The sequence below is a fragment of the Oncorhynchus tshawytscha genome, linkage group LG11 (genome assembly GCF_018296145.1).
Source record: "Oncorhynchus tshawytscha isolate Ot180627B linkage group LG11, Otsh_v2.0, whole genome shotgun sequence".
Classification (NCBI taxonomy): domain Eukaryota; kingdom Metazoa; phylum Chordata; class Actinopteri; order Salmoniformes; family Salmonidae; genus Oncorhynchus; species Oncorhynchus tshawytscha.
Genome location: NC_056439.1, coordinates 52,966,458 through 52,985,616, shown reverse-complemented (window position 1 = coordinate 52,985,616; position 19,159 = coordinate 52,966,458). Strand labels below are relative to the sequence as shown.

At 45.6% G+C, this 19,159-nt stretch overlaps 1 protein-coding gene across 2 annotated transcripts in view; it reads right to left on the bottom strand.

Moving 5' to 3' along the window:
* LOC112236120 (tandem C2 domains nuclear protein) overlaps nucleotides 1–17,721 on the bottom strand; it is a 34,725-nt gene extending 17,004 nt beyond the window's left edge. The window contains exons 1-8 of one of the 2 annotated variants that reach the window (XM_042330336.1): nucleotides 17,612–17,721; nucleotides 16,131–16,201; nucleotides 15,136–15,333; nucleotides 9,723–9,857; nucleotides 8,803–8,885; nucleotides 7,869–7,950; nucleotides 5,804–5,913; nucleotides 3,366–3,482 (exon numbers count right to left, since the gene is read on the bottom strand). In XM_042330336.1, coding sequence (XP_042186270.1) covers nucleotides 3,366–3,482; nucleotides 5,804–5,913; nucleotides 7,869–7,950; nucleotides 8,803–8,885; nucleotides 9,723–9,857; nucleotides 15,136–15,333; nucleotides 16,131–16,200 — 795 coding nt within the window. In that variant the 5' untranslated portion in view covers nucleotide 16,201; nucleotides 17,612–17,721. Of the gene's footprint in view, nucleotides 1–3,365; nucleotides 3,483–5,803; nucleotides 5,914–7,868; nucleotides 7,951–8,802; nucleotides 8,886–9,722; nucleotides 9,858–15,135; nucleotides 15,334–16,130; nucleotides 16,202–16,512; nucleotides 16,634–17,611 lie in introns of those variants that run through there. The other variant, XM_042330335.1, reaches the window with a different exon arrangement.
* Between the last annotated feature and the right edge of the window lie 1,438 nt (nucleotides 17,722–19,159).

The following is a 19,159-nucleotide window of genomic DNA, read 5'->3' as shown; positions in this document are numbered from 1 at the left end:
GATAGGTGAGGTCATGCTACAGTAGCCTGGTCCAGTGTTTTAGATAGGTGAGGTCATGCTACAGTAGCCTGGTCCAGTGTTTTAGATAGGTGAGGTCATGCTACAGTAGCCTGGTCCAGTGTTTTAGATAGGTGAGGTCATGATACAGTAGCCTGGTCCAGTGTTTTAGATAGGTGAGGTCATGCTACAGTAGCCTGGTCCAGTGTTTTAGATAGGTGAGGTCATGCTACAGTAGCCTGGTCCAGTGTTTTAGATAGGTGAGGTCATGCTACAGTAACCTGGTCCAGTGTTTTAGATAGGTGAGGTCATGCTACAGTAGCCTGGTCCAGTGTTTTAGATAGGTGAGGTCATGCTACAGTAGCCTGGTCCAGTGTTTTAGATAGGTGAGGTCATGCTACAGTAGCCTGGTCCAGTGTTTTAGATAGGTGAGGTCATGCTACAGTAGCCTGGTCCAGTGTTTTAGATAGGTGAGGTCATGCTACAGTAGCCTGGTCCAGTGTTTTAGATAGGTGAGGTCATGCTACAGTAGCCTGGTCCAGTGTTTTAGATAGGTGAGGTCATGCTACAGTAGCCTGGTCCAGTGTTTTAGATAGGTGAGGTCATGCTACAGTAGCCTGGTCCAGTGTTTTAGATAGGTGAGGTCATGCTACAGTAGCCTGGTCCAGTGTTTTAGATAGGTGAGGTCATGCTACAGTAGCCTGGTTCCAGTGTTTTTAGATAGGTGAGGTCATCCTAGAGTAGCCTGGTTCCTGTGGCCCAGTGTTTTTAGATAGGTGAGGTCATCCTAGAGTAGCCTAGATCCAGTGTTTTAGATAGGTGAGGTCATCCTAGAGTAGCCTGGTTCCAGTGTTTTTAGATAGGTGAGGTCATCCTAGAGTAGCCTGGTTCCTGTGGTCCAGTGTTTTAGATAGGTGAGGACATCCTACAGTAGCCTGGTTCCTGTGGTCCAGAGTTTTAGATAGGTGAGGTCATGCTACAGTAGCCTGTTTCCTGTGGTCCAGTGTTTTTTAGATAGGTGAGGTCATGCTACAGTAGCCTGGTCCAGTGTTTTAGATAGGTGAGGTCATGATACAGTAGCCTGGTCCAGTGTTTTAGATAGGTGAGGTCATGCTACAGTAGCCTGGTCCAGTGTTTTAGATAGGTGAGGTCATGCTACAGTAGCCTGGTCCAGTGTTTTAGATAGGTGAGGTCATGCTACAGTAGCCTGGTCCAGTGTTTTAGATAGGTGAGGTCATGCTACAGTAGCCTGGTCCAGTGTTTTAGATAGGTGAGGTCATGCTACAGTAGCCTGGTCCAGTGTTTTAGATAGGTGAGGTCATGCTACAGTAGCCTGGTCCAGTGTTTTAGATAGGTGAGGTCATGCTACAGTAGCCTGGTCCAGTGTTTTAGATAGGTGAGGTCATGCTACAGTAGCCTGGTCCAGTGTTTTAGATAGGTGAGGTCATGCTACAGTAGCCTGGTCCAGTGTTTTAGATAGGTGAGGTCATGCTACAGTAGCCTGGTCCAGTGTTTTAGATAGGTGAGGTCATGCTACAGTAGCCTGGTCCAGTGTTTTAGATAGGTGAGGTCATGCTACAGTAGCCTGGTCCAGTGTTTTAGATAGGTGAGGTCATGCTACAGTAGCCTGGTCCAGTGTTTTAGATAGGTGAGGTCATGCTACAGTAGCCTGGTCCAGTGTTTTAGATAGGTGAGGTCATGCTACAGTAGCCTGGTCCAGTGTTTTAGATAGGTGAGGTCATGCTACAGTAGCCTGGTCCAGTGTTTTAGATAGGTGAGGTCATGCTACAGTAGCCTGGTCCAGTGTTTTAGATAGGTGAGGTCATGCTACAGTAGCCTGGTCCAGTGTTTTAGATAGGTGAGGTCATGCTACAGTAGCCTGGTCCAGTGTTTTAGATAGGTGAGGTCATGCTACAGTAGCCTGGTCCAGTGTTTTAGATAGGTGAGGTCATGCTACAGTAGCCTGGTCCAGTGTTTTAGATAGGTGAGGTCATGCTACAGTAGCCTGGTCCAGTGTTTTAGATAGGTGAGGTCATGCTACAGTAGCCTGGTCCAGTGTTTTAGATAGGTGAGGTCATGCTACAGTAGCCTGGTCCAGTGTTTTAGATAGGTGAGGTCATGCTACAGTAGCCTGGTCCAGTGTTTTAGATAGGTGAGGTCATGCTACAGTAGCCTGGTCCAGTGTTTTAGATAGGTGAGGTCATGCTACAGTAGCCTGGTCCAGTGTTTTAGATAGGTGAGGTCATGCTACAGTAGCCTGGTCCAGTGTTTTAGATAGGTGAGGTCATGCTACAGTAGCCTGGTCCAGTGTTTTAGATAGGTGAGGTCATGCTACAGTAGCCTGGTCCAGTGTTTTAGATAGGTGAGGTCATGCTACAGTAGCCTGGTCCAGTGTTTTAGATAGGTGAGGTCATGCTACAGTAGCCTGGTCCAGTGTTTTAGATAGGTGAGGTCATGCTACAGTAGCCTGGTCCAGTGTTTTAGATAGGTGAGGTCATGCTACAGTAGCCTGGTCCAGTGTTTTAGATAGGTGAGGTCATGCTACAGTAGCCTGGTCCAGTGTTTTAGATAGGTGAGGTCATGCTACAGTAGCCTGGTCCAGTGTTTTAGATAGGTGAGGTCATGCTACAGTAGCCTGGTCCAGTGTTTTAGATAGGTGAGGTCATGCTACAGTAGCCTGGTCCAGTGTTTTAGATAGGTGAGGTCATGCTACAGTAGCCTGGTCCAGTGTTTTAGATAGGTGAGGTCATGCTACAGTAGCCTGGTTCCAGTGTTTTTTAGATAGGTGAGGTCATCCTAGAGTAGCCTGGTTCCTGTGGCCCAGTGTTTTTTAGATAGGTGAGGTCATCCTAGAGTAGCCTGGTTCCAGTGTTTTAGATAGGTGAGGTCATCCTAGAGTAGCCTGGTTCCAGTGTTTTTTAGATAGGTGAGGTCATCCTAGAGTAGCCTGGTTCCTGTGGTCCAGTGTTTTAGATAGGTGAGGACATCCTACAGTAGCCTGGTCCAGTGTTTTAGATAGGTGAGGTCATGCTACAGTAGCCTGTTTCCTGTGGTCCAGTGTTTTTTAGATAGGTGAGGTCATCCTACAGTAGCCTGGTTTCAGATGTCTTTGTGCTGTCTTTTCAACTCCAAACAACTATAGATGTTTGCTATGGGCCAACAAACACAAAGAGGTATGGGACCACCAGGCTGATGATAGTCTGGATGTGACTGGAGTTATAGTATTGTACAGTACAACCACATCTTAGCCCGGTACCAGATCTGTTTGTGTTGTCTTTCCTACATCACTGATCATAGGAGTTGGTATGACAGCGCCAACAGATCTGATACCAGGCTAAGATGTGGTTGGGATGTGCTAAATAACTTACCGGAGAACCTTCCTTGACGGAGCTCTTGAACTGTACTGGTTTGCTCATAGTGATGATGCCTTTAAAGCTAATCTGCTGCTGCTCACTGCTGTTCTGGACGAGGGACACATCCTTACACTGAGAGAAGGAGAGAAAGAATAATTGAAGGTCTGGCTACAGAGTTGAAGAGCTGGCTACAGATCTAGAGGTCTGGCTACAGATCTAGAGGTCTGGCTACAGAGTTGAAGAGCTGGCTAGAGATCTAGAGGTCTGGCTACAGAGTTGAAGAGCTGGCTACAGATCTAGAGGTCAAGCTACAGAGCTAGAAGTCTGGCTACAGAGCTAGAGGTCTGGCTACAGATCTAGAGGTCTGGCTACAGAGTTGAAGAGCTGGCTAGAGATCTAGAGGTCTGGCTACAGAGTTGAAGAGCTGGCTACAGATCTAGAGGTCAAGCTACAGAGCTAGAAGTCTGGCTACAGAGCTAGAGGTCTGGCTACAGATCTAGAGGTCTGGCTACAGAGCTAGAAGTCTGGCTACAGAGCTAGAGGTCTGGCTACAGATCTAGAGGTCTGGCTACAGAGTTGGAGGTCTGGCTACAGAGTTGGAGGTCTGGCTACAGAGTTGGAGGGCTGGCTACAGAGTTGGAGGGCTGGCTACAGAGCTGGAGGGCTGGCTACAGAGCTGGAGGGCTGGCTACAGAGTTGGGGGTATGGCTACAGAGCTGGAGGTCTGGCTACAGAGCTAGAGGTCTGGCTACAGAGCTAGAGGACTGGCTACCGAGCTAGAAGTCTGGCTACAGAGTTGGAGAGCTGGCTACAGAGTTGGAGAGCTGGCTACAGAGTTGGAGAGCTGGCTACAGAGTTGGAGAGCTGGCTACAGAGTTGGAGAGCTGGCTACAGAGTTGGAGAGCTGGCTACAGAGTTGGAGGGCTGGCTACAGAGTTGGAGAGCTGGCTACAGAGTTGGAGAGCTGGCTACATAGTTGGAGAGCTGGCTACAGAGTTGGAGGGCTGGCTACAGAGTTGGAGGGCTGGCTACAGAGTTGGAGAGCTGGCTACAGAGCTGGAGAGCTGGCTACAGAGCTGGAGGTCTGGCTACAGAGCTGGAGGTCTGGCTACAGAGCTAGAGGTCTGGCTACAGAGCTAGAGGTCTGGCTACAGAGTTAGAGGTCTGGCTACAGAGCTAGAGGTCTGGCTACAGAGCTAGAGGTCTGGCTACAGAGCTAGAAGTCTGGCTACAGAGCTAGAAGTCTGGCTACAGAGCTAGAAGTCTGGCTACAGAGTTGGAGAGCTGGCTACAGAGTTGGAGAGCTGGCTACAGAGTTGGAGAGCTGGCTACAGAGTTGGGGGGCTGGCTACAGAGTTGGAGGTCTGGCTACAGAGCTAGAGGTCTGGCTACAGAGCTAGAGGTCTGGCTACAGATCTAGAGGTCTGGCTACAGAGCTAGAAGTCTGGCTACAGAGCTAGAAGTCTGGCTACAGAGTTGGAGAGCTGGCTACAGAGTTGGAGAGCTGGCTACAGAGTTGGAGGGCTGGCTACAGAGTTGGGGGCTGGCTACAGAGCAGGGGGATGGCTACAGAGCAGGAGGGCTGGCTACAGAGTTGGAGAGCTGGCTACAGAGTTGGAGGGCTGGCTACAGAGTTGGAGGGCTGGCTACAGAGTTGGAGGGCTGGCTACAGAGTTGGAGGGCTGGCTACAGAGTTGGAGGGCTGGCTATAGAGTTGGAGGGCTGGCTACAGAGTTGGAGGGCTGGCTACAGAGTTGGAGGGCTGGCTACAGAGTTGGAGGGCTGGCTACAGAGTTGGAGGGCTGGCTATAGAGTTGGAGGGCTGGCTATAGAGTTGGAGGGCTGGCTACAGAGTTGGAGGGCTGGCTACAGAGTTGGAGGGCTGGCTACAGAGTTGGGGGCTGGCTACAGAGTTGGAGGGCTGGCTACAGAGCTGGAGGGCTGGCTACAGAGTTGGGGGCTGGCTACAGAGTTGGAGGGCTGGCTACAGAGTTGGAGGGCTGGCTACAGAGTTGGAGGGCTGGCTACAGAGTTGGGGGCTGGCTACAGAGTTGGAGGGCTGGCTACAGAGCTGGAGGGCTGGCTACAGAGTTGGAGGGCTTGGTATCATAGTGTATTTATTATACAGGGACTTGTGTCGCCATTTACTTGTTAGTGTATCTACATTGCGATCGTTTTGTTATATGATCAGAAGTCTATGACCATTTTAAGTTTTGCTTGGATAGGAAATATTTGCTCATCATTATTCCTCTTGAGTGAGGAACCTCTCAGAAGTTAACAGAGCAGTGACTTGTGAAGAGAGAGGAGATATTGAAATGGAGATTCTGGGCCCTGGTTTCTGTTGCAACATTCTGAGACAGAGGCCCCATTCAGCCACCTAGAAGGCAGGTACAATGGGCCCTTTAGTCCCCAAATCCCTCATCCTCACCCCTCCTCCCGGCCTGAAACCGTACCTGTACCAACGTGATCCACACCTGCTCCAGGGCCTCCTGGTAACTCAGCCGGACACACACCATCCCCAGCTCCCTCTGCTCCCTCTCATCGCCTGACAACGTGATGGACTCTACAAGACAAGCAATACAGAGACATACGTTAGCTCAACGGAAAACACAACGTCGTAGCGTTACACTCCAAGAAAAATTGGGTTCCGAAAGGTTTCTTCGGCTATCCCCATAGGAGAACCCTTTTGGGTTCCATGTAGAACCCTCTGTGGAAAAGGTTCTACATTGTATTTTGAATGATTTAATGAATTATTTAATTTATTTCTGTATAGACAGGAGTAATTATATAATTTCAGCAAGTGTATTTCCATTTACTTACCTATTGGACCCACTGTTCTGCCGTTTCTCTCCTGTTTAACACTCTTAGAAACAAATGGTGCTATCTAGACACTGAAATGGTTCTTTGGCTATCCCCGTAGGAGAACCCTTTGAAGAACCCTTTTTGGTTCCAGGTAGAACCCTTTTTGGTTCCAGGTAGAACCCTTTTTGTTTTCATGTAAAACCCTTTTCCACAGAGGGTTCTACATGGAACCCAAAAGAGTTCTACCGGGAACCCAAAAGGGGTTCTACCTGGAACCAAAAAGGGTTCTACCGGGAACCAAAAGGAGTTCTACCGGGAACCAAAAAGGGGTTATTCTATGGAGACAGCCAAATAAAACTTTTGGGGGAAAAAACTCTAAGAGTTTATTGGTTTTCATATCACCTTTCTTTCGTTGTCCAAAAACCAAAGGCACAATCCTAGACATATTATCAACCCATCCTAGTTGCATCTTTAGATTCCCCCACTTTCTAAGTTTCTAACATAGCTATTCCATATGTGACAGATTCAAATCTATCACGTGCTCTGTTCAGAATGGTGTTTTCCCAGGTGTGCTGTTCAGACTGGTGTTTTCCCAGATGTGCTGTTCAGAATGGTGTTTTCCCAGGTGTGCTGTTCAGAATGGTGTTTTCCCAGGTGTGCTGTTCAGAATGGTGTTTTTCCAGGTGCTCTGTTTAGAATGGTGTTTTTCCAGGTGTGATGTTTTAGAATGGTGTTTTCCCAGGTGTGCTGTTCAGAATGGTGTTTTTTCCAGGTGTGCTGTTTAGAATGGTGTTTTCCCAGGTGTGCTGTTTAGAATGGTGTTTTCCCAGGTGTGCTGTTTAGAATGGTGTTTTCCCAGGTGTGCTGTTTAGAATGGTGTTTTCCCAGGTGTGATGTTTAGAATGGTGTTTTCCCAGGTGTGATGTTTAGAATGGTGTTTTCCCAGGTGTTCTGTTCAGAATGGTGTTTTCCCAGGTGTTCTGTTCAGAATGGTGTTTTTTCCAGGTGTGCTGTTCAGAATGGTGTTTTTTCCAGGTGTGCTGTTCAGAATGGTGTTTTCCCAGGTGTGATGTTTTAGAATGGTGTTTTTCCAGGTGTGCTGTTCAGAATGGTGTTTTTTCCAGGTGTGCTGTTCAGAATGGTGTTTTCCCAGGTGTGCTGTTCAGAATGGTGTTTTTCAGGTGTGATGTTTTAGAATGGTGTTTTCCCAGGTGTTCTGTTCAGAATGGTGTTTTTTCCAGGTGTGCTGTTCAGAATGGTGTTTTTTCCAGGTGTGCTGTTCAGAATGGTGTTTTCCCAGGTGTGCTGTTCAGAATGGTGTTTTTTCAGGTGTGATGTTTTAGAATGGTGTTTTCCCAGGTGCTATGTTCAGAATGGTGTTTTCCCAGGTGTGCTGTTCAGAATGGTGTTTTCCCAGGTGCTCTGTTCAGAATGGTGTTTTTTCAGGTGCTATGTTCAGAATGGTGTTTTCACGTGAATTGCATTTTGACAAATGTTTGAAATTGACTGCTTCATTACATGAGTTGCATGTTCTGTTCGGCTTCATTACCATAATTGAAATGTGATTTATGTCCAACCCTGGTGTGTGTGTGTGTGTGTGTGTGTGTGTGTGTGTGTGTGCGTGCGTGCCTGCGTGTGTGTGTGTGTGTGTGTGTGTGTGCCTGCGTGCCTGCGTGTGTGTGTGTGTGTGTGTGCGTGTAATGGTGTAATGGTTACCAAGACTACGGCTGCTCCCCAGGGAGTCCCTCGTAGAGGACGAACCACTGCTGCTCTGGACGTTGGACACACTGTCATACCACTGCATCGGGATAAACACACATCGTAAACCACTGGACGCAAATGGCGCAACAAAACACAGAGACAACATTGCATGATATCAAGAGAAAGTCAACAGGACGTGAACAGGATACTCAAACAGCCTCTGTTTTATTATCTTCCTGTATGCATAATTACACTACACTAAACACAGCAACAGCTGTAAAAAGGTAGTTTCCCCAATAAGGCGTTGTAAAAACAATACAACACACTAAAGACAGCCAAACAACTACTTGCGCTACTTTTGACCAGGGCCCATAGGTCAATATAAACGGCAATATAATACCATTTGGAATACAACTCAGGAGTACTATTCGTTCAGACGGAAGCACGCGCAGCACTGGAGTTTATCGCGTTATTTATGACGAGGTTCAGTACGAGAGCTTGAAATGTTTCTTTGTGGTTTTGGGGGCGAGACACGAGATACGGAGTATTCATAACGGCTTCACTATCGATATATATATATACCTGGTAACCAATGGGTTGTCGATGACACGCGAATACGATACAGCACTACGCGATATCCTTTACTAATGCAGCGAAGAGAACCGCACCCGGACAGCCCTAACCAAACCCTTTGTAAAACACTACATATAAATGTTTTTGATTGATTTCCACTTCATTTAACACAATCAACGGAGATTTGCTCCGTCTTTTACCAGACAGAGCGTCGAGTAACGGTCAATGAAAACACCGATGGTACAAAGTGACGCACAATGATTTAAGAGGTTCAGAAATAGGTACGGCAGCTCATAGGTTAGGCGTTAGGCTTGGTTTACTGTGGTTTCACAGGTGCTGAGTTAAATAAATATTACAATAAAACATAAAACCTCACCTGTATGTGGCTGTGAAGGCTGGGGTTAGACAGATTAAACATAGATTTACTCAGACTCTGTGTTCCAGTCTTCATATTCCCACCTGAAAGCCAAACCAACCAAGAGGATTTATACCAATGTGAAAGCCAAGCCAACAGTTAACGGTACTTAAAAGACACAATAACATCTAAATCTAAATTAAACACTATGAACCTTTCTTAGTGTAATGATTTTCTATTTTATTTTTCTGATATTCTAGTTATACACCTGATTCAGAGGTCCTGGTCTCTCCTCACACTATATCCATAATGCTAAAATAATGGGAATGGTAGAGAACCGCAAACTGTCGAAAATGTTGAAAAATCCAAAAACGGAAGCTCGGATACAAAAATATTACAAAACAGTACCTAGGGTTTCCATCCAATTGGCGACTGATTTTTATGCTAATATTCAAAAAAGAAAAATCTGTGCGTGATATAGTGCCAACAAAAGTAACTTTTTTTTTTTAATGTACCGAATACAACATTTTTTAAAAATTCCATCGCGGTTTCAACTCTACGAATAGTTTTGTTACGAAAACTGTTCCGTTAAAATAGCAAATGTTCCTACTCAGGTCTTGGTACACACGTTCTAGACAACAATTCCCAGATAACGGTAGTCAGTCTGAATGATGAGATTATTATAGTCAGAGCGAGAACATTTTTCTTTGTCAAATGGCAGTCAAGCATCGATCATCATGTCACTAGAATCAGACCCTCAACATTTATTGGAAAGGAGCATCGAGCCCATACCGTGCACTTTTTACAGTACAGGGTTAGTGTGATTTTACAGTACAGGGTTAGTGTGATTTTACAGTACAAGGTTAGTCTGATTTTACAGTACAGGGTTAGTGTGATTTTACAGTACAGGGTTAGTGTTAGGGTGACATCACAGTACACACCTGATCCACGGGGAGTCTTTTTCAGGGTGCTGTGTGGTGTTGTCCTGGGACACATGTTGGGGGAGGAGTCCGGGTTATAGATAATATGACTGTCCCCTGACAGCTCAGCCTTCCTCTCTGCATAGGCGCTACTGGCTGACACGGGGGTCAACAAAGGTTAGAGGTCACAGGTCAGAAGTTACAGAACACATCACCTAAACCTGGGGTACACACAGAGTTTATCAACATAAGCAATGCACAGTTGGTACATTATTGTGATAGTTTGACCCTGGTCAAAACCATTCATCTTGGGGTGGTGTTCACACAATTTTACCATTTATAAAATGGTCATATACACTGAGTGTACAAAACATTAAGAACACCTTCCTTATATTGAGTTGCACAGTTTTGTCAAGTCGGTTGGATGTCGTTTGGTGAACCATTCTTGATAAACACGGGAAACTGCGTGGGGGAAAAAAACTAGCAGCGTTGCAGTTCTCGACACAACCAGCGCGCCGACTACCATACCTCATTCAAAGCCACGTACATACTTTGTCTTGCCCATTCACCCTCTGAATGACACACACACACACACACAATCCATGTCTCAATGCTTAAAAATCATTCTTTAACCAGTCTCCTCCGATTCATCTACACTGATTTGAAGTGGATTTAACAAGTGACATCAATAAGAGATCACAGCGTTCACCTGGTCAGTCTATGTCATGGAAAGAGCAAGTGTTCTTAGTGTTTCCTATACTCAGTGTATATATTATTTTTTTTAATACAGACTAGCGAAAAAAAATAAGTGAAACTTGACAAATTATCCAAAGGATTATTATAATTTGCTAGTGGAAAAAAAAAGTGAAGGAGCCAAGTGTAGACTACGGCTAAAAAAATGTAGCCAGAGAAGGAAGAGGAAGCGAGACACCCCACTCCAGCTGTTTTTTTTCCCCCTGGTTCAATGAAAGTCAATTCAACTAAGTAGACCAGACCCCAGCTGCTATTACATTGGTGTCTATGGGAGACCCGCCCCTTTTAAAAATATTGAACGGTAAAAGGCCTGAGTGAACTATATTCATTCATCTCCCATCTTTGCTGTAGCCAAAGAAGATCTGTTATGTTGCTCAACTCAGTCGCGACTCGACGACTTTGCAGGTGCACCTGATGAATTAATAAACAACGCCATGCTAGTGGGTGGTACCATTCAAATAAAACCCAGCCCTGAAACGAAATGTACTGTGAGCTAAAAAAAAATAATGTACGCGTTATTTCATAGGAAAAGACTCACGTTTGTCAAGAATTTACACGAAGCTGACAGTTCCCGGTGTCACTTCAAGGCCAAATACGTCATACTTTGACTAAGCTTGAAAAAAAATATAGATTTCTACTGGTGTGGCCATTTAAAAGTTAAACGACAAATATTTAGGCTGGTTTGAAACGTTATATTTAGGAATAGCCGCTCGGATCAGAGAAAGAGGCAGGACAGAAGTTAAGCTACCCCTGAATAACTGAGCCTGCTGGATCCATAGGTCTATGTGTCTACACTATATAGGACGACTTGGGAGAATGATGGTCCGCAACAGACAACGCAACAGTATCAGAAGTTTTTTTTTTTAAATACAGACAGACGGTCCTGTTACTGTGCCTTTCTAGACCTTATAATCTGTCGAGAGTAGACCCACAACTGATCCAAAATGGAACGAAACATTCAAATAATGCCATTATTTAAAAGGTGTTTTCACGGCAGTTTACAGCCTAGAGTAGAATTGCACTCACTTGAAAAAACAAAACAATAATGTAGATATTAATTGGAATGTGGTGTTGTTGTCTTAAGTAGGATAGATTTACTGTCCCCTAACGCCATAAAAAAATGTCATTAACTGTATAAGGGATTTATTGAAGTGATGCGAGCCAGCGAGGAAAATAACTGGACCCTTTTGTAGTAATACTAAACAACACCTAACGACCAAGAGATGTTTTAGCCTTTTGGTATTGTAGCGAACGCTGAGGCAAGGAATATAACTCGGGTCGCCGGATGTGAAAGACAAAACAACAACAACAACAACAACACCCTATACATCACCCCAGTGGGGTAACGTGGCTCATATAGCGAGTTCTGCTACACTGCCCCCTCTGTACTTGAAGGTATGTCCCGGTGCTTCGACTACTCAGCCCGCTAGAACCGTGCGTTCCAAAGGCCGCACGACCGCCGTTCTCACTTCTGACACCAATGTAGCAAACGGCAGGACAAGGAAGTGAAACCGAGTCAATGGCATGTAAGGCAAACACCCTATGTAAGGCAAACACCCTATGTAAGGCAAACACCCTATGTAAGGCAAACACCCTATGTAAGGCAAACACCCTATGTAAGGCAAACACCCTATGTAAGGCAAACACCCTATGTAAGGCAAACACTCTATGTAAGGCAAACACCCTATGTAAGGCAAACACCCTATGTAAGGCAAACACCCTATGTAAGGCAAACACCCTATGTAAGGCAAACACCCTATGTAAGGCAAACACCCTATGTAAGGCAAACACCCTATGTAAGGCAAACACCCTATGTAAGGCAAACACCCTATGTAAGGCAAACACCCTATGTAAGGCAAACACCCTATGTAATGCAAACACCCTATGTAAGGCAAACACCCTATGTAAGGCAAACACCCTATGTAAGGCAAACACCCTATGTAAGGCAAACACTCTATGTAAGGCAAACACCCTATGTAATGCAAACACCCTATGTAAGGCAAACACCCTATGTAAGGCAAACACCCTATGTAAGGCAAACACCCTATGTAAGGCAAACACACTATGTAAACACCCTATGTAAGACAAACACACTATGTAAGGCAAACACACTATGTAAACACCCTAGGCAAATAAAGGCTTAAACAAGAACAATAGGTGAGCTTTATTTTGTTGAGGTGTCTCTCTCGTGTTTCGACCGTTCTTAAGTCAAGGTCTTAGTCCTCTACCTGGCCTTCTCCCACTGCCTATCAGCTAGTCCTCTACCTGGCCTTCTCCCACTGCCTATCAGCTAGTCCTCTACCTGGCCTTCTCCCACTGCCTATCAGCTAGTCCTCTACCTGGCCATCTCCCACTGCCTATCAGCTAGTCCTCTACCTGGCCTTCTCCCACTGCCTATCAGCTAGTCCTCTACCTGGCCTTCTCCCACTGCCTATCAGCTAGTCCTCTACCTGGCCTTCTCCCACTGCCTATCAGCTAGTCCTCTACCTGGCCTTCTCCCACTGCCTATCAGCTAGTCCTCTACCTGGCCTTCTCCCACTGCCTATCAGCTAGTCCTCTACCTGGCCTTCTCCCACTGCCTATCAGCTAGTCCTCTACCTGGCCTTCTCCCACTGCCTATCAGCTAGTCCTCTACCTGGCCATCTCCCACTGCCTATCAGCTAGTCCTCTACCTGGCCTTCTCCCACTGCCTATCAGCTAGTCCTCTACCTGGCCTTCTCCCACTGCCTATCAGCTAGTCCTCTACCTGGCCTTCTCCCACTGCCTATCAGCTAGTCCTCTACCTGGCCTTCTCCCACTGCCTATCAGCTAGTCCTCTACCTGGCCTTCTCCCACTGCCTATCAGCTAGTCCTCTACCTGGCCATCTCCCACTGCCTATCAGCTAGTCCTCTACCTGGCCTTCTCCCACTGCCTATCAGCTAGTCCTCTACCTGGCCTTCTCCCACTGCCTATCAGCTAGTCCTCTACCTGGCCTTCTCCCACTGCCTATCAGCTAGTCCTCTACCTGGCCTTATCCCACTGCCTATCAGCTAGTCCTCTACCTGGCCTTCTCCCACTGCCTATCAGCTAGTCCTCTACCTGGCCATCTCCCACTGCCTATCAGCTAGTCCTCTACCTGGCCTTCTCCCACTGCCTATCAGCTAGTCCTCTACCTGGCCTTCTCCCACTGCCTATCAGCTAGTCCTCTACCTGGCCTTCTCCCACTGCCTATCAGCTAGTCCTCTACCTGGCCTTCTCCCACTGCCTATCAGCTAGTCCTCTACCTGGCCTTCTCCCACTGCCTATCAGCTAGTCCTCTACCTGGCCATCTCCCACTGCCTATCAGCTAGTCCTCTACCTGGCCTTCTCCCACTGCCTATCAGCTAGTCCTCTACCTGGCCTTCTCCCACTGCCTATCAGCTAGTCCTCTACCTGGCCTTCTCCCACTGCCTATCAGCTAGTCCTCTACCTGGCCTTCTCCCACTGCCTATCAGCTAGTCCTCTACCTGGCCTTCTCCCACTGCCTATCAGCTAGTCCTCTACCTGGCCTTCTCCCACTGCCTATCAGCTAGTCCTCTACCTGGCCATCTCCCACTGCCTATCAGCTAGTCCTCTACCTGGCCTTCTCCCACTGCCTATCAGCTAGTCCTCTACCTGGCCTTCTCCCACTGCCTATCAGCTAGTCCTCTACCTGGCCTTCTCCCACTGCCTATCAGCTAGTCCTCTACCTGGCCTTCTCCCACTGCCTATCAGCTAGTCCTCTACCTGGCCTTCTCCCACTGCCTATCAGCTAGTCCTCTACCTGGCCATCTCCCACTGCCTATCAGCTAGTCCTCTACCTGGCCTTCTCCCACTGCCTATCAGCTAGTCCTCTACCTGGCCTTCTCCCACTGCCTATCAGCTAGTCCTCTACCTGGCCTTCTCCCACTGCCTATCAGCTAGTCCTCTACCTGGCCTTATCCCACTGCCTATCAGCTAGTCCTCTACCTGGCCTTCTCCCACTGCCTATCAGCTAGTCCTCTACCTGGCCATCTCCCACTGCCTATCAGCTAGTCCTCTACCTGGCCTTCTCCCACTGCCTATCAGCTAGTCCTCTACCTGGCCTTCTCCCACTGCCTATCAGCTAGTCCTCTACCTGGCCTTCTCCCACTGCCTATCAGCTAGTCCTCTACGTTCTATGTGGAGTTCAAATAGAAAACGTGTGCATATTTTAATGATTGTATGTGTGGTGTGATTGCCAGTTAACCTATTGCAGATCGATCAGGACAAACGATCCACCGACCACTATTGTCACTATGGATACAGGGCAGGACAGAGATGGCTGTAGAGTTAATCGTGGTGTATAAGGTAAGTACCAAACTATGGATACAGGGCAGGATAGAGATGGCTGTAGAGTTAATCGTGGTGTATAAGGTAAGTACCAAAACAACTTGATAGGGAAGGAGCATGTAAGAAGACTAGGAAAATATGGCTATGTGGAAGACAATATATAGTAAAACCTGAACACTTATAACCTCTAGTAATAAAACCTGGTTTTATATGGATTTATATATATATATATATATATATATATATATATAGTAAAGAACTGTCCTCTAGTAATAAAACATAGCTTTTTTTTAAAGAGTGAAAATCCATATAAAACGGTCTGGTCGGTAAAAACAAACAACAACAAAAAGACATTGATTGATTGGTTCGTACTGTGTAGCCACGGTGTCTGGTTGCCGAGGTAACGTGAGCCTGGCGGTTGGATGTAGGAAGGTTTGAACGTGGGGATGACAAAGGGAACCTCTTTCCCACCCGGGGGGAGTTTAGAGAGGAGATAGTCCTCCGATACCCCTACACTCTTCCTGGGGTCACCTGAGATGGCTCTGGCAGGGGACATCTTCACCGTTATCACTACAGAGTAGGACATACATGGATCAGTTAAAATATACTGAACAAAAATATCAAAACGCAACATGCAACAATTTCAATGATTTTACTGAGTTACAGTTGATTTAAGGAAATCAGTCCATTTAAATAAATTCATTAGGCCCTAATCTATGGATTTCACATGACTGGGCAGAGCCAGCGATGGCCCAGCCAATCAGAATGACTTTTTTTCCCCCACAAAAGGGCTTCATTACAGACAGAAATACTCCTCAATTTCATCAGCTGTCTCGGTGGCTGGTCTAGGACGATCCCGCATGTGAAGAAGGCGGATGTGGAAGTCCTGGGTTGCCGTGGTTACGCGTGTTCTACAGTTGTGAGGCCAGTCGGACATACTACCAAATTCAGGCGACTTATGGAACATTTCTGGGATCTTTTATTTCAGCTCATGAAACATGGGACCAACATTTTACATGTTGTGTTTATATTTTTGTTCAGTATAGTTCAGTATAGTTTATATCCCACTTATTGAAAGAGATAATTCCACTCCCAGGGGGCATTTTCAATGTGAACTCTACAGAGTACAGGACATACTAATCACGTATCACATGTAATTTGGCCAATATCCTATATTTGACTATTTGAAATGGAAAATGAAACAACTTCCATGAAAGTAAAACAAAATGGTATTTTGTTCTGAAATCTATTTTATTTAAAAAAAAAACAATTGTCAGAAGGATATAAGGCTATAACACACGGAATAATCCAGTATAGTTGACAATATATATATATTTTTTTAAATATTTATAAAGTTAACAATTTACCTTGCTGTTTGATTGCCTTGTCTTTGCCTTGGAAGCTTTTGCAGCAGTTATTGATGCATTCCATTGCCATGCTGTAAAGTAGAGTCGAAATCAGGGTCAACATTTAAGCAGAGTGCAACATTAAGCACAGGACAGGACGCAAACTACCTCTGAAAGAGTCTCATAACGACACTCTCATTCATTTCTAACTGACTGTTTTTTTGGTTTTTTTTGGACCACAAAATACTTCATGAAATGAATAGACAGTAGTCATCTATATCTTATGATGAGAATAGATCAATATCTAGAAAATGTAGTAACAATAAGATACCTATAACAATAAACACCTATTATAATCTCTCAATAATCGGATCAACCAGAAAAAAAAAACCTTCTAAATGACCTGCAAAGAGGTTATCTCGCCGGGAAGACGCAGAACTTCTATCTTTCTCTATAGAACAGGTGGAAGAGTGGGAATTCTCCCAGTCTGTTTTGATCTGGGAAGCCTCCTCTGGAACCACAGACAGTGTTGGGTCTTAGTGCCTGTCTATTATAGTGCTGGCTGACCAGTGTTGGCACACACTCTCTCTCACTCTCACACACACTCTCTCTCGCTCTCACACACACTCTGTCTCAAGGGGAAAGCCCTTCAACAAGACATTCTCGGAAGAACACCACAAGCTTCCTTCTCTGAACAAAGAGAACAAACAAGCAGTAGACTCAATTGCTTCCTTAATAAAGAACATACAATAGTCTTCAACTTAATATCTCTACATACAGTTGAAGTCGGAAGTTTACATACACCTTAGCCAAATACATTAAATACATTAACTCAGTTTTTCACAATTCCTGACATTAAATCCTAGTAAAACTTCCCTGTCTTAGGTCAGTTAGGATCACTTTAGTTTAAGAATGTGAAATGTCAGAATAATAGTAGAGAGAATGATTTATTTCAGCTTTTATTTCTTTCATCACATTCCCAGTGGGTCAGAAGTTTACATGCACTCAATTACTATTTGGTAGCATTTACCTTCACATTTGTATCTTGGGTCAAACGTTTCGGGTAGCCTTCCACAAGCTTCCCACAATAAGTTGGATGAATTTTGGCCCATTCCTCCTGACAGAGATGGTGTAACTGAGTCAAGTTTGTAGGCCTCCTTGCTCGCACACACTTTTTCAGTTCTGCCCACATATTTTCTAGGTGGCGGCCACTCCAATACCTTGACTTTGTTGTCCTTAAGCCATTTTGCCACATCTTTGGAAGTATGCTTGGGGTCATTGTCCATCTGGAAGACCTATTTGCGACCAAGCTTTAACTTCCTGACTGATGTCTTGAGATGTTGCTTCAATATATCCACATAATTTTCCACCCTCATGATGCCATCTATTTTGTGAAGTGCACCAGTCCCTCCTGCAGCAAAGCTCCCCCACAACATGATGCTGCCACCCCTTAAAGGAACCCAGATTGAAGGAGGAGGATGAGGAGTAAATGTGATTCTTACCTCTCTGAAGACTCGTATTAACTCCTGAGATTCATCTTCATCTCAATTTTTTTTCTCCCACTTTTAAGGGTTGGCTCTCATCTCTCCATCTCTCCTTGGCTCTCATCTCTCCATCTCTCCTTGGCTGTCATCTCTCCATCTCTCCTTGGCTCTCATCTCTCCTTTTCCCATTGGCTCTCATCTCTCCTTTTCTCCTTGGCTCTCATCTCTCCTTTTCTCCTTGGCTCTCATCTCTCCATCTCTCCTTTTCCATTGGCTCTCATGTCTCCTTCATACGATTGAAATGTTCCACTTGAGTTGTGTTTACAACTTTAAATGTTCCACAAAACCGACCCTGTTTTCAGAATGGGCCTCAGTGGGGAAGTCCCCTCCCCCCTACAATCCCTCTCCCCCTTCCATTGCAGCTTCCCAGCATTTCTTAATTTGTTTAGTTTTGTAGTTCAGGTCGTCAGTGTAGAGTAATCCTAGGATTCTTAGTTTTCCCGCCTCTTGCCATTGATTGTTAACAGTGTTTTGGACCAATCGCTCAGTGAATATTACACAAGGTGTCTGTGACTCAACACACATTTCTGTAGGCATCTTTCATGGTTGGGACGGTGTTTTTTGGCTTGCAAACCTCCCCTTTCTCCTCCGAACATAACGATGGTCATTATGGCCAAACAGCTCTATTTTTGTTTCATCAGACCAGAGGACATTTCTCCAAAAAGTACGATCTTTGTCCCCATGTGCAGTTGCAAACTGTAGTCTGGCTTTAGTATGGCTGTTTTGGAGCAGTGGCTTCTTCCTTGCTAAGCGGCCTTTCAGGTTATGTCGATATAGGACTCGTTTTACTGTGGATATAGATACTTGTACCTGTTTCCTCCAGCACCTTCACAAGGTCCTTTGCTGTTGTTCTGGGATTGATTTGCACTTTTCACACCAAAGTACGTTCACAAGTGATCTCAAGTGATCTCATTTGAGTGATCTCATTTGACCACTCTAATGAAGTTCTTATGTCACACCCTGATCTGTTTCACCTGTCCTCGTTATTGTCTCCACCCCCTCCAGGTGTCGCTTATTTTCCCCAGTGTATTTATCCCTGTGTTTCCTGTCTCTCTGTACCAGTGTATTTATCCCTGTGTTTCCTGTCTCTCTGTACCAGTGTATTTATCCCTGTGTTTCCTGTCTCTCTGTACCAGTGTATTTATCCCTGTGTTTCCTGTCTCTCTGTACCAGTGTATTTATCCCTGTGTTTCCTGTCTCTCTGTGCCAGTTCGTCTTGTATGTTTCCAAGTCAACCAGCGTTTTTCCCCGTTCTCCTGATTTTTGCATACACCTTTTTCTAGTCCTCTCGGTTTTGACCCTTGCCTGTTTCTGGACTCTGTACCTGCCTGCCTGACCATTCTGCCTGCCTTGACCACGAGCCTGTCTGCCACTCTGTACCTCCTGGACTCTGATCTGGTTTTGACCTTTTAGCCTGTCCACTACCATTCTCTTGCCTGCTCCTTGTTGGATTATTAAACATCTAAGAGTCCAACCATCTACCTCCTGTGTCACAGGAGAGAGTGA